This window comes from Mirounga leonina, unplaced genomic scaffold (genome assembly GCF_011800145.1).
Source record: "Mirounga leonina isolate KUSES-001 unplaced genomic scaffold, KU_Mleo_1.0 Mir_93, whole genome shotgun sequence".
Classification (NCBI taxonomy): domain Eukaryota; kingdom Metazoa; phylum Chordata; class Mammalia; order Carnivora; family Phocidae; genus Mirounga; species Mirounga leonina.
The window spans coordinates 48,408,719-48,422,845 of NW_023270854.1; the positions used below are offsets into that span (position 1 = coordinate 48,408,719).

The 14,127-nt window shown below is 37.5% G+C and overlaps 1 protein-coding gene across 2 annotated transcripts in view; it reads right to left on the reverse strand.

Moving 5' to 3' along the window:
- Positions 1-14,127, reverse strand: part of MIB1 (mindbomb E3 ubiquitin protein ligase 1) — a 127,700-nt gene that overhangs the window by 73,788 nt on the left and 39,785 nt on the right. For both annotated transcript variants that reach the window (XM_034995994.1, XM_034995993.1), the window contains exon 7: positions 6,254-6,437. In XM_034995994.1, the coding sequence (XP_034851885.1) occupies positions 6,254-6,437 (184 nt within the window). The remainder of the gene's footprint in view (positions 1-6,253; positions 6,438-14,127) is intronic.

A 14,127-nucleotide genomic window follows, 5' to 3' on the forward strand; every position in this document is an offset into this window, starting at 1 on the left:
AAAATAAACTATATTTAAACCAAAAAAGGAATCAGTATTCATTCCAAGATAGAAGTATGTAGAAACAACATGCTTATTAAATATATGGGAAAAGGGGACGCCTGGGTAGCTCAATTGGTTAAGCATCCAACTTGATTTCGACTCAGGTCATGAACTTGGGGTTGGGGGATGGAGCCCCACCTGGGGCTGTGCTCAGTGGGGAGTCTGCCTGAGATTCTCTTTTACCCTCTGCCCCTCCTCCCCATGCACTCTCTCTCTAAAATAAATAAATAAACCTAAAAAAAAAAAAAAAAAAAATATATATATATATATATATATATATATATATATATATATATATATAGAAAAAGAAGGGCAATTGGGTTCAGAACACAATCAGCAGCAACTCTTACCATATGGCAGATACTGTTCTAAGAGCTTTATACAAATTAACTCACCTAATACACATAACCCTGAAAGTAAAGCACTATTATTAGGCCCATTTCAAACACCAGTCCAAAACCCATTCTCTTAAGCACAACAGAATAGCAAATTACACCACTAGAAAATTGGTGAAGAATAGTAATAATACCTGACTACTTCCTAACAGAGTAGACTGCCCTTCAGTGTTTTATCTTTTGCCTTCTCCACAACATTTGACCCCAACTACTTGAAACTATTCCCTTAATTTCTGGATGACAGTCTAACCTTCCTGCCTGTTCCTTCTCTTTCTCCACTCACTGGCTCCTTGTCCTTTTTCAGATCCCTAAATCCATTCTCCCCCAAATTTTATTCCTTTGTTTTTTTCTCTTCTTCCTTAAAAGCTTAATCCACTTTGACAATTATCACCTTATTTCCAAAACTCTGAAATATACTTCTCTCGCCCTATTTATCCCTCTCCCTGCCCTCTAACACACATCAATTTTAACTTCTAATTAGACATTTTCTCTTGGAATTTTCCATCATCTCAAACTCTATGAGGCTGCATTCTTTGTATTTTTCCCCCTTAACTGTTTAATTATGGAAAGTCTCAAACATACAAAAGTAGACAACAGTATTTTGAATTCCCATGTACCCATCAACTATTTTTTAACAATTTTCAGCTCATGGCCAATCTTGTTTTCCCCTACCTATTTTCTCCTCCCGTATTATTAATCATGTAAACTTTTTTTAAAAAACAAAACTACAATACTACTAACAACCCTCCCCAAATTATCAATTAACTCTGTAATATCATAAAATACCAGTGTTCAAATTTCAAATTGCCTCATAAATGATAAAATTTTTCAGTCTGCTTAAATCAAGTTCCAAATAAAGTCTATACATGTATTTTTCTTTGCCAGTTATTTGTTGAAGAAACAGGGTTATTTGCCCTATGAAGTTTCTTACAATCTGAACTTTGCTAATTGGTATAATTTAAATAGTTCATCTGTCTCTGTATTTGATAAGAAACACTCCAAGTTGGCTGCTGGATCCTTTTAACATGACCTAGAAACCTCTGATAGCTTCCTTACCATCTGTTATGAGGCTCATCTTGTTCACTTCCTGACAAGAGCTAGAATTAGCCATTTCTCCAAAGACTGGTTCCTTACAGAGAGAATGGCTATTTCAAGACTATAATCTGGGCACAAGTTTGGTACTAGAATTATTGTTTCTAAGTCTTTTCATGGACAGAGCTAGGAAATAGTGCTAGGAGGGTGTTTTGTCTTGAAGATAAAATAAATCATAAGTAAAAACCCTCTTCCAATGCAAATTCAAGACTACAGGGTTTTTACTCAGCCTTTTATGTTACATCCATATCTGTTTCCCACCCTGATCATTCTGGTTCTCAAGGTCACTGGGGATAACAGAATCAGAATTACCATGTAAGTACTCATTTGGTTTCTTGTGATATCACACAACAATCTCAGGATAATAACATTAACACTACCACAAACAACAAGATCTCTGAAAACTGTTGAAAACTGTTAAAATATTGCTTTTTACATGCAGTTCTTTAGGGTATATTCTTCCTAAAAAGATACAAAGACAAATTACTATGTTTAAAAATCACTTGTACTTTTCTCTCTGTATGGTTATGCCAAGAAGATACACATTTAGGTTTGTTCATTTTATTTTCCACTTTTAGGAATTTAATTTTGCTTTATAATTGTATAAAATATATATGTGGTTTCAAATCAAATCTATAAAACAAGACATATTCAAAGACGTCTCCCTTCTACCTTTGTCCCCTATACCACATTCCTTTTTTAGATATGAAACCTGTTTTTTTAACTTAATGGTTAATCCCTCCATTGTTTGCTTTTTTCACATAAACTCTGCATCGTCCTAATAGTTATATTTACAATAATACTAATATATAATTTATATATACAAAACCTAATTCCCTCTTTAAAAAAAAGCGCCAGAGTGTGTGAGTCAACTGGTTCCCCAGTATGTACAACGCTGAAATGAGTCACTCATGTTCTTACCCTTACCTTCTTTCTCCCTCATATTTTGATTTAAAATAATAGTATTCCATTCCAGTTAATAATTAAAAGGCAAACAGCTTACTAAACTTTCCATATGCTCCCTCCATTCCCATCCCATTTTTTGACAGTTGTACTTTATCTGTGATGATAGAGCATATAACCATTACATATTCTACCCCTTCCTTTAACTATCCTTTAATCTTAGTTCAACAAATACATATTTAATGTCCACTATCAGCCCTTCAGTTGGTATCTCTCCAGTCACCTTGGTTGTCTGAGACCCATTTTCTAATAGATTAATCAGAAAAGGCTAATGGGAACAAGATTCTCTGAATTCTTACATGTTCACAGCAATTTGTAGCCTTTATACTTGAAAGTCAGTTAAATGTTATTAAATGTTATTTCACTGAGATCATAAAGCATTGAGATCAGATTTTCTTTCCTTTATAAGTAAAACTTGACCTTTTCCCCTAGATACCCAAAGAATTTTTTTCCTTTTCTTGAAGATTTTGTTATTTTACCAGGTTATGCTCAGTGTTTGGTGGTCTCAATTTTCCCAGGTATGCAATATGTCCTTTTAATATTTAGCTTTAAATCGTTTAATTTGGGGACATTTTGTCTGGAATTATAAATTTTAGCAGTTGTTATATTCCATGCTTTGGTTTTTGTTTTTCCTTTTTTGCAAGGACTCCTAATACATGTCTATTACATACTCTATCTTTGTCACTTTCCTGAAATACTTTTTATTTTTTATTTTAAAATTTTTTCTTCTTTTTACCTTCTGTTTCTCTTAAGGCATTATCTGTCATATTTATTTGATCTGTGTTGCATCAAGCTTACTCTTCTTTTCAGAAATTATCCTCCTTTTCAATTCTTTCCTAAGTTCTATTACCTCATTTCTAATTATGATCCATTTTCTTCTTTCATCTTTTATCATTTTAATTTGTTGGCTCATTCTGAATCATTAGATTTTAGTTTTCTGTGCATATCTTTCTAGTGTACTTTCATTTGTCTATAGAGAAGCTATGTTATTCCTTGTCATTTTTCAATAACTATGTATGGGGTTCCGATTATGATCCCCTTCCAACTTTTATCTTTCCTATGCACCTACTGTCTCTATCGTAATCAATGTGGCTTCTATTCCCAGCACTTTTTCCTTAATAGGAGGGCTCTGCCCAGGAAGGGAGCTATGGCTGGTTAGTTTTGAGAGTTTACAGACCCAGGCTGCTCCAACTCCTTCAACCTTTAGCGTGGACCTATTACCCTCACCCCAAAATGGAGTCTGCAAGAGCCCTCCCAGGGTTAGCTATTGTTTCCACATTAATCTACTAGACTAGCCAATGAATACTTGTTAACTATGTTGGAGTTCCCCTGTTCTCAGGTCCATCCGATGCCCATTAATTCTCTCTGCTGCCAGAAAGACAGATGTAGACCTGGTAGCTATCAGTATTTTCTCACTACTAATTCATATTTTAGGGTTCAATAGGTTACTCTGTAACCTGGTTTTGATATAGATGTTTGTGGCTTTTCTTTTTTTTTTGGTTATGCTCATCTAGTTGTTGACTATTTTTATCGAGATGATTTGGGAAGATTAAAATCCTACACCACCACCACTGGAATCCCAGAATTCCCCTCTAGATATAATCTACAGGTTTTGCTTATATAGCAGCTTACTATGGGAGAAAGAGAACTTAGGCTTTGAAGTAAACAGATTTAGGTTCAAACTCCAGTTCAGAATCTTAGCTCTGATTTCCTCATCTTTAAAATAAGGGGCGCCTGGGTGGCTCAGTTGGTTAAGCGACTGCCTTCAGCTCAGGTCATGATCCTGGAGTCCCGGGATCGAGTCCTGCATCGGGCTCCCTGCTCAGCGGGGAGTCTGCTTCTCCCTCTGACCCTCCCCCACTTGTGCTCTCTCTCACTCTCGCTCTCATTCTCTCTCTCTCAAATAAATAAATAAAATCTAAAAATAAATAAATAAAATAAAATAAGGATGTCATACCACCACCTGCTTATAATATTCCTAGGACAAATAAAGTCTGTGGATATATCTATGTGCGTATACACGTACATGTGTGTGCGCGTACGTATATATTCATCATTTAGCACAGTGCTTAGAATAGTTGGGCACTCCAAAGACATAAGCTGCTACATATAAGGTGTCATCGCTAAGGGGAAAAACAAAAACATATTGACGCTAAAAAATCTTAAAATAGTATACATAGTCCTATAAAAGCATGTCAAAAAATTACATTTAAGTAACACCACACTACAGTGAGCCTTAAAGACAATCAATACATTTTTTTAACTAACTTTAATATCAAAAGCAAACAAAACAAAGAGAGATCATATACAACTTAATTTTTTGGACAAAAATAAAGATTCTAAAATACAGCTCCTACAAAACATACACAACTATCACTTAGTCACTATCTAACTAAAGCAATAAAAAATGTCAGCAGCATCTGCAAACTGTGAAATGTCTTCGAATGAAAGCACCATAACAATTGATTTATGTTTCGTTCACTATTATATCCTTGAAGCCTAGTAGGCACATTGTTTGTGCTACAATATCTGCAGAAGGATTAAAGCAGGAAGGAAGGATGGACTGATGGAGGGACAGCACAACATGAAGGAAGGGAGGGGACAGAGGGCCAGATGAGACAGGAGATGGCACTAGACAGGAAGAGGAGGTGCTAGCCAGGACAGGCACTAGACAACACAGCAAGGGGGGCGGTGGAGGGATGAGACATGAAGAGGGATGGGAGGGGAGGTACTTGGTAGAGGAAGGAGGCACTGAATGGGATGGTACTGGGGGGAACAGGAGAGGACAAGTTAGGTGACTGGATGAAGACAGGAGCAGGGGTAGCAAAGTGGAGGGCTAAACAGGAGGACATAGCAAGGAAGAGAAGAGGAAGGAAATGGAATATAGGGCAAGAAAGCATGGGGGGCAGCAGGACAGTATGGGGGGGAAGGGAGGACAGAACGGGTAGTACAGAAGGAAGGGACAGAAGGAAAGAGCCATGTATAGATGGAGAAAGAGGATGGATGCAAAGAGGGCAGAACAAACAAACTTTTCTGTTGTTGCTGAACATTTGGTGAAAAATATATTAAATGAACAAATTAAAAACTAAACCGTAACTCTTTGGGAGCAAAGCCACCTCAGAAGGCACACATTCAGAGTTGTTCTTTCACACTCTTAAGTTTTAGAGAGGCAGGCCCCCAAGTGAGAAAAGCAGCAATGGTCCAGCATGGCTAGTAACTAGATGAGCACATTTCTCTCACTCTGGGGTTAAGTATCAGGAAAGTCTCTGTTGCCTTCCACCTTCATGACATTCTCTACTAACAACTCTTTTTTTTTAAAGATTTTATTTATTTATTTGACAGAGAGAGACACAGTGAGAGAGGGAACACAAGCAGGGGGAGTGGGAGAGGGAGAAGCAGGCTTCCCACTGAGCAGGGAGCCCGATGCGGGGCTCGATCCCAGGACCCTGGGATCATGACCTGAGCCGAAGGCAGACGCTCAACAACTGAGCCACCCAGGCGCCCCTCTACTAACAACTCTTTCAAAAAGTATTACCTGTAGCCATATTTGGACCTTCCTGGGCTAATTTCACTGGAATAAATTAGAAAATAAAAGGCATTAAGTATGCCTAGCTGCCAATGAAGAGTACAATTCTCAAAGGATTATTCTAATTTAGTTTCCAAAATTAAAAGTATTTTTTAAAACTACATGAGCATAATATAATTCCTAGTCTAAAACTATTTTATTATTCCTGGTATGAAACTATTTTAGATATACTTACTGGGAGCATAGCTTCAGCCCATTCTCCATGTCCTCTCTGTAGAAGTTTGATTCTTTCCAGATCATAACAAACTTGTACAAGATCACCCACTTGAAACTGTGAGGTACCTCCTTCTGCACCCTGAGCAGCATCACCACTTCGGACAATGTTTGCTTTAGTGAGAACAGCAGGATTGAAGGTCCACCTAAAAATCAAGCCAAAACTCAAAATTTAGGTAAGTTTACTTAATTTTAATACAACATTCTTAGCTAAACACTGAAGGGGAAAAAGTCTTGTAACACATCAACAGAGTAAAGCAATACTTTGCAATGATATCCTGAAGGATACATATTTCTTTTTATAATTGTATTATGGGAATTTAAGAAAAGACTTATCTGTAATCACCACACTAATATGATATACTTCTGTCTAGTTTTCTCTTGCATGTTTTAAAAATTATTATAAAATACACTCATTGTTAAATATTAAAACATTTCAGAAACATATAAAGTGAAATTTCTATTTCACACAAACACAACTGGATCACTATTTCCTATCCCACTACTAACCACACTGTTAATATTCATTGTGGCGTCAACTATACTTCAGTTAACAACAAAATCTAATGAAATTGGGACAAAAATACCCCATTATGCATCCTTGAAATCTTCTATTAGTGCGTTAATATTTATAAGGTAGACAGAGAGTTGTTTCCTTTTTCATAAACAGGAGATTTTATATATATATATATATATATATACACACACACACACACACACACACTTGATCTCTTTTTCAGTGTGACAGGCATAGAGCTACTTATTTCAGTTCAATGGCTACAGTAGTCCATTGCAAGGTTATACACTAATGCAGTTAGCCATTCTCCTACTGTCATTTAAAGTATTTTCAAATTTTGGCACTATGACAAACAGTATTATAAAGAACATCTCTGCATGAACATCTTAGTGCACATGAGGTCAGTAATTTCATTAGTGATTCTTTTTTTTTTTTTAAGATTTTTTATTTATTTATTTGAGACAGAGAGAATGAGAGACAGAGAGCATGAGAGGGAGGAGGCTCAGAGGGAGAAGCAGACTCCCTGCCGAGCAGGGAGCCCGATGCGGGACTCGATCCTGGGACTCCAGGATCATGACCTGAGCCGAAGGCAGTTGCTTAACCAACTGAGCCACCCAGGCGCCCCTCATTAGTGATTCTTAAAAAGCTACCTAATCACAGTATATATTTGTTTACAATTCTGATAGAGCCAAATTGCCCTAGATCTCGGATCTCGGATAAAAATAGTATCTAGTTTTAACTTGTCACACATGGGTATTTCACATGATTATAATCATTGCCTCAAAACAAATCTGGATTCTGATTTCTTCTTTGCTACACACAAGCATTTTTCTATGTTGCTACCATCTTCATAACTACCATTTTATTGACTACTTAATATTCTATCAAACAGATGTACCACAATATATAACACAACATTTCTCCCAGTCCTATATGTCACTCCATAGAAAAAAAGGTTCCCCAAACAAGCTTTTACAACATAACATACTCCCCCCCCCCCTTAATTCAAATGGTCATCAGCATATAAAAGACTCTGAGAGGTCATAACATATAAAAACTTGTTACTAAGTTCTTATAACCATGTAAGCAAACTTTTCTTTCTAAAGCAACCACAAAGAGAAAGAAGTGTCTCTGACCAGTTAAGAATAAAAATCAGATATGCAAACATTTCCTTCCAGCCTTACAATCACAGTGCTTTTTACCTTGCTCCTAATACTCCAAAACTGATGAGACCTATGACAGCGCTGGGGCACGGCAGCACTCCCTCAAGGTGCTAGCTACCTCTGCGTCCAGTGCTGCCCTCTCGATGAAAACGCAGTCCGTCTTTTAAACTCACTCCATAGGTAATTATCTCTCTGAAGCTTCCTCTGAATTTGCCTCGTTGAAATTACCACTCTTCTTTTGCACCTTCAGAATACCCTGAATACTCATCTACCATAATTACTTACACCATTTTAATGCAGTTATTTCTGGTTTTGTCTATCCAAACTAAAAGCGACACCCCTTCAAAGCAGAGGACCGTATCCTAATTGTCTTTGTAATCCTAGCACTAATCACAGGGCTAATATAGGACAAGGACTTATTACATTTTTGTTGAAAAAAGAGCACAAAAAAGATTATTTTATAGAATTCAAATGTCATGTTACTGTTGACACTACTGCCCGAGAAAGAATTTTGACCAAGAAAGAATTTGGCAAGTAATAATCCCAATTTATCTTAACATTTCCAAACAAGGTAACACAAAATGTCAGTAAAAAGTAAACCTAAATGTTTACATGCTAATCTGAACTTAAGTTGTGTAAATTTAAGATTATTTCCTTCTCTTTCTATTAACAGCTTTGAGATATAATTCATATACCATACAATTCACTCATTTGAAGTGTTGAACTCGGTGGTTTTAGTATATACACAGCCTTATACATCCAAGTACTATCAAATTTCATTTTCATCACCACAAAAAGATACTCCAAAACGATTAGTTGTCGATCCACATTTACCCCTCACAGCCCAGCTCTTAACAACTAGTAATATACTTTGTGTCTACATATTTACCTATTCTGGATATTTTACATAAATCACATAATACATGACCTTTTGTGACTGGCTTCTTTCACTGAGCATAGTATTTCTTTTCTTTTTTCTTTTTTTTAAGAGTTTATTTATTTACTAAAGAGAGAGATAGAGAACAAGCAGAGGGGAGCAACAGGCAGAGGGAGAAGCAGGCTCCCCAGTGAGCCGGGAGCCTGATGTGGGTCTCGATCCCACTGGGATCATGACCTGAGCCAAAGGCAGACGCTTTACTGACTGAGCCACCCAGGTGTCCCTCACTGAGCATAATATTTCAAGATTTATCTATGCTGCAGCATATATCAGTATGCCATTCCTTTTTATGGCTGAATAATATTCCATTATATGGACACATCATATTTTGTTTATCCATTCATCAGTTGATGGACATGTGGGTTGTTTCCACATTTTGGCTGTTATGAATAATGCTTTGACAAACATTCAAGCATAGGTTTTTGTGCGGACACATGTTTTCAATTCTCTTGAGTATAAACCTAAGAGTGGACCCGCTGGGTCATATGCTAACTCTATATTTAACATTTTGAGGACCTACCAAACTGTTTTCCAAAGCATCAAGACCACTTCACATTCCTACTATCAATGTATGAGGATTTGGTTCTAATTTCTCCACACCCTCACCAATACTTTAATTATATACTCTTTTATTTTAGCCATTCTAGTATGTGAAGTGGTATCTCACTGTGATTTTAAATTACATTTCCCTAGTAACTAATAACATGAGGCATATTTTCATGGGTGTTAACTCCTAACTCATACTGTGACTGTACTTGGAGTTAGGGCCTTTAAGGAAATGAAGTCCTAAAGGTGGGGCACTTATCCACCAGGATTGATGTCTTCATAAGAAGAGGAACAGACGTGGGAGATGTCTCTCTTTCTCTCAGCATGCACAGAGAAAAGATCATGTGAGGACATAGTGAGAAGGCAACCAACTACAAGGCAGGAAGTAGTCTCAACAGAAACCAACCCCGAGGGAACTTTGAACTTGAATTTCTAGCCTCCAGAATGGTAAGAAAACTAATTTCTGTTGTTTAAGCCACTCAATCTGTAGTATTTTATTATAGCAGCCTTAGCAAACTAGCACAATGCACTTATTGGTCATCTTTATATTTTCTTTGGAAAAAATGTCTATTCAAATATTTTGTCCATTTTTTAAATGGGTTGGTTGTCTTTTATTGTTGAAATAATTTCTGTTGTTTAAGCCACTCAATCTGTAGTATTTTATTATAGCAGCCTTAGCAAACTAGCACAATGCACTTATTGGTCATCTCTGTATTTTCTTTAGAAAAATGTCTATTCAAATATTTTGTCCATTTTTTAAATGGGTTAGTTGTCTTTTATTGTTGAATTATAAGAGTTCTTTATATATTCTAGATACAAGTCCCAAATCAGACATAAGATTTGCAAATATTTTCTCCTACTCCATCACTGTCTTTTCACTTGTTTCCTTCAAAACACAAAATTTTTAAATTTGATGATGTCCAATTTATTCACTTTTTCTTTGGCTCTCCTGCTTTGGGGGTCACATGTAAGAAACCACTGTCTAATCTAAAGTCACACAGATTTATACTTATGTTTTGTTCTAAGAGTTTTATAGTTTTAGCTCTTACATTTAGGTCTGTGGTCCATTTTTTACTTCATATATATTTCTTTTTTTTTTTTTAAAGATTTTATTTATTTATTCATGAGAGACAGAGAGAGAGAGAGAGAGAGGCAGAGGCAGAGGGAGAAGCAGGCTCCCCGCGGAGCAGGGAGCCCAATGTGGGACTCAATGCCAGGACCCTGGGATCATGACCCGAGCCAAAGGCAGACGCTCAACCGACTGAGCCACCCAGGCGTCCCTTTTACTTCGTATTTCTATATGGTGTATAGCTGGGGTCCAATTTTATTCTTTGCATGTTGATAACTAGCTGACTCAGCACCATTTTCTTTTCATTGCAGCTTTATTTATTTATTTATTAGAGGTATAACTGACATACAACATTAGATTAGTTTAAGGTGTACAACATAATGATTAGACGTTCATATGAGTATACCTCATTTTATTGCGCTGCATAGATATAGCGTTTTTACAAATTGAAGGTTTGTGGCAACCCTGTGGTGAGCAATGCTATTGATGCCATTTTTCCAACAGCATTTGCTCACTTCCTATCTCTCTATCACATTTCGGTAATTCTCACAGTTTTCAAACATTATATTTGTTATGATGATCTGTGATCAGTGATCTTTGTTTTTGTTTGTTTTTTGTTGTGATCAATGATCTTTGATATTATTACTGCAATTGACGTGGGGAGCCACACCCATGTAAGACAGAGAACTTAATCTATAAATGTGTGTGTTTGGACTGCTGCAAAGACCAGAAGTTTGCCATCGTTACCATCTTTCTCCCTCTCCTCCAGCCTCCCTATTCCCTGAGACGCAACAATATTGAAATTAGGCCAATTAATTACCCTACAATGGCCTCTAAGTGTTCAGGTGAAAGGAAGAGTCACACATCTCTCACTTCAAATCAAAAGCTAGAAATAATTCACCTAGTGAGGAAGGCATGTCAAAAGCTTATATAGGCTGAAAACTAGGCCCCTTTTACCAGTTAGCCAAATTGTAAATGCAAAGGAAAAGGTCTTGAAGGAAATTAAAAGTGTTACTCCAGTGAAAACATGAATGATAAGAAAGTGAAAGTCTTATTCCTGAGATGGAGAAAGTTTGAGTGATCTGGATAGAAAATAAACCAGCCATAACATTCCCTTAAGCTGAAGCCTAATCCTGAGCAAAGCCCTGATTCTCTTCAATTCTGTAAAGGCTGAGATGAGGAAGTTACAGAAAAAAAGTCTGGAGCTAGCAGAGGTTAGTTCATGAGGTTTAAGGAAAGAAGCCGTCTCCATGACATCAAAATGCAAGGTGAAGCTGCAGGTACTGCATAGAAGCTGCAGCAAGTGATCCAGAAGATCTTGGTTAAGATCATTAATGAAGGTGGCTACACTAAACAACAGTGTTTTAATATAGACAAACAGCCTTCTATTGGAAGAAGACGCTATCCAGACTTTTCACAGCTAGAGGGGAGTCAATGCCCAGCTTCAAAGCTTTTAAGAACAGGCGGACTGTCTTGTTAGGGGCTACTGCAGCTGGTGACTTTAAGTTGAAGCCAATGTCACTGACCATTCTGAAAATCCTAGGGCTCTGCTAAATCTACTCTGCCTATGCTCTATAAAGGGAACAACAAAGCCTGGATGACTGCGTATCTGTTCACAACATGGCTGATTGAGTATTTTAAGCCCACTGATGAAACCTACTGCTCAGGAAAAAAAATTCCTTTAGAAATATTATTGCATTGACAGTGCATATGGTCACCCAAGAGCTCTGATGGAGATGTACAATGAGACAACCGCTGTTTTCGTGCCTAATACAACATCCATTCCGCAGCCCATGGATCAAGGAATAATTTTGACTTTCAAATCTTTTAATTTAAAAATACATTTTTGGGAGCATCTGGGTGGCTCAGTTGGTTAAGTGTCCGACTCTTGATTTCAGCTCAGGTCATGATTTCAGGGTGGTAAGATCGAGCCCTAAGTCAGGCACCCCGTCACAGGGAGTCTATTTGGATTCCCTCTCTCCCTCTGCCCCTGTGTCCCCTCGCCCTACACTCTCTCCCTCTCTAAAATAAATAAATCTTTAAAAATAAATAAATAGGGGTGACTGGGTGGCTCAGTTGGTTAAGTGACTGCCTTTGGCTAAGGTCGGGGTCCCAGGGTCCTCGGACTGAGCCCCACATCAGGCTCTCTGCTCAGCGGGGAGCCTGCTTCTCCCTCTGCCTCTCCCCCTGCTTGTGCTCTCTCTCTGTCAGATAAATAAATAAAATCTTTAAAAAACATGTAAATAAATAAATAAATAAGGTAAAAATACATTTTTGTAAGGCTATATCTACCATAGATAGTGATTCTTCCAATGGAATTCAGCAAACTGAAAACCTTTGGGAAAGGATTTGCCATTCTAGATGGCATTAAGAACATTCATGATTCATGGGAAGAGGTCAAAATAGCAATAGTATCAGGAGTTTGGAGGAAGTTGATTCGAACCCTCACAGATGACTTTGAGGGGTTGAGGATTTCAGTGGAGGAAGTCATTGCAGATGTGCTGGAAACAGCAAGAGAACCAGGTTTGAATGGAGCATAAAGATGTAACTGCAATGCTGCAAACTCATGATCAAACCTGAATGGATGAGGAGTTGTTTCTTATAGATGAGCAAGGAAAGTGGCTTCTTGAGAAGGAATCTACTCCTGGTGAAGATGCTATGGAGATTGTTGAAATGACAACAAAGGATTTAGAAATTACATAAATTTGGTTGCTAGAGCAGAGGCAGATTTTGAAAAGACTAATTCCAATTGTGAAAGAAGGTCTACTCTGGGTAAAATGTTATCAAATAGCATTGCATGCCACAGAGAAACCATTCATGAAAGGAAGAGTCAATCAATGCAGCAAAGTTGCATTCTAATTTCTGTCTTAAATCGCCAAAGGGACGCCTGGGTGGCTCAGTCAGTTAAGCATCTGCCTTCAGCTCAGGTCATGATACCAGGGTCCTGTGATCGAGTCCCGCACCATATCGGGCTCCTTGCTCGGTGGGGAGCCAGCCTGCTTCTCCCTCTGCCTGCTGCTCCCCCTGCTTGTGTGTTCTCTCTCTCTCTCTCTCTGACAAATAAATAAATAAATAAATAAATAAATAAATAAATAAATACTCTTAAAAAGGGGGGGGGGAGAAATTGCCACAGCCACCCCAAGCTTCAGCAACCACCACCCTGATCAGCCAGCAGCCATCAACACTAATGTGAGCAACAAAAGATTACAACTCGCAGAAAGCTCAGATTATAGTTAGCATGTTTTAGCAATAAAGTATTTAAAGTATAATTGCACATTTAACAGACTACAGTATTGTGTAAACATAACTTTTATACACACTGGGAAACCAAAACTTCATCTGACTTGCCTTATTACAGTGGTCTGGAATCGAACCTACAATATCTGCAAGGTATGCCTGTATGTATTGTCAGCATCATTTATTAAAAAGACTGTTCTTTCCCCATTGAACTGTGTTGGACCCTCGTCAAAAACCAAATGACCTTAAATGCAAATTCTCAAACTCTCAACCCTGTCCCATCAATATACATGCCCATCTTATGTCAGTAATATACTGTCTTGATACTGTAGCTTTATCGTAAATTCTGAAATTAGGAAGTGTGAGT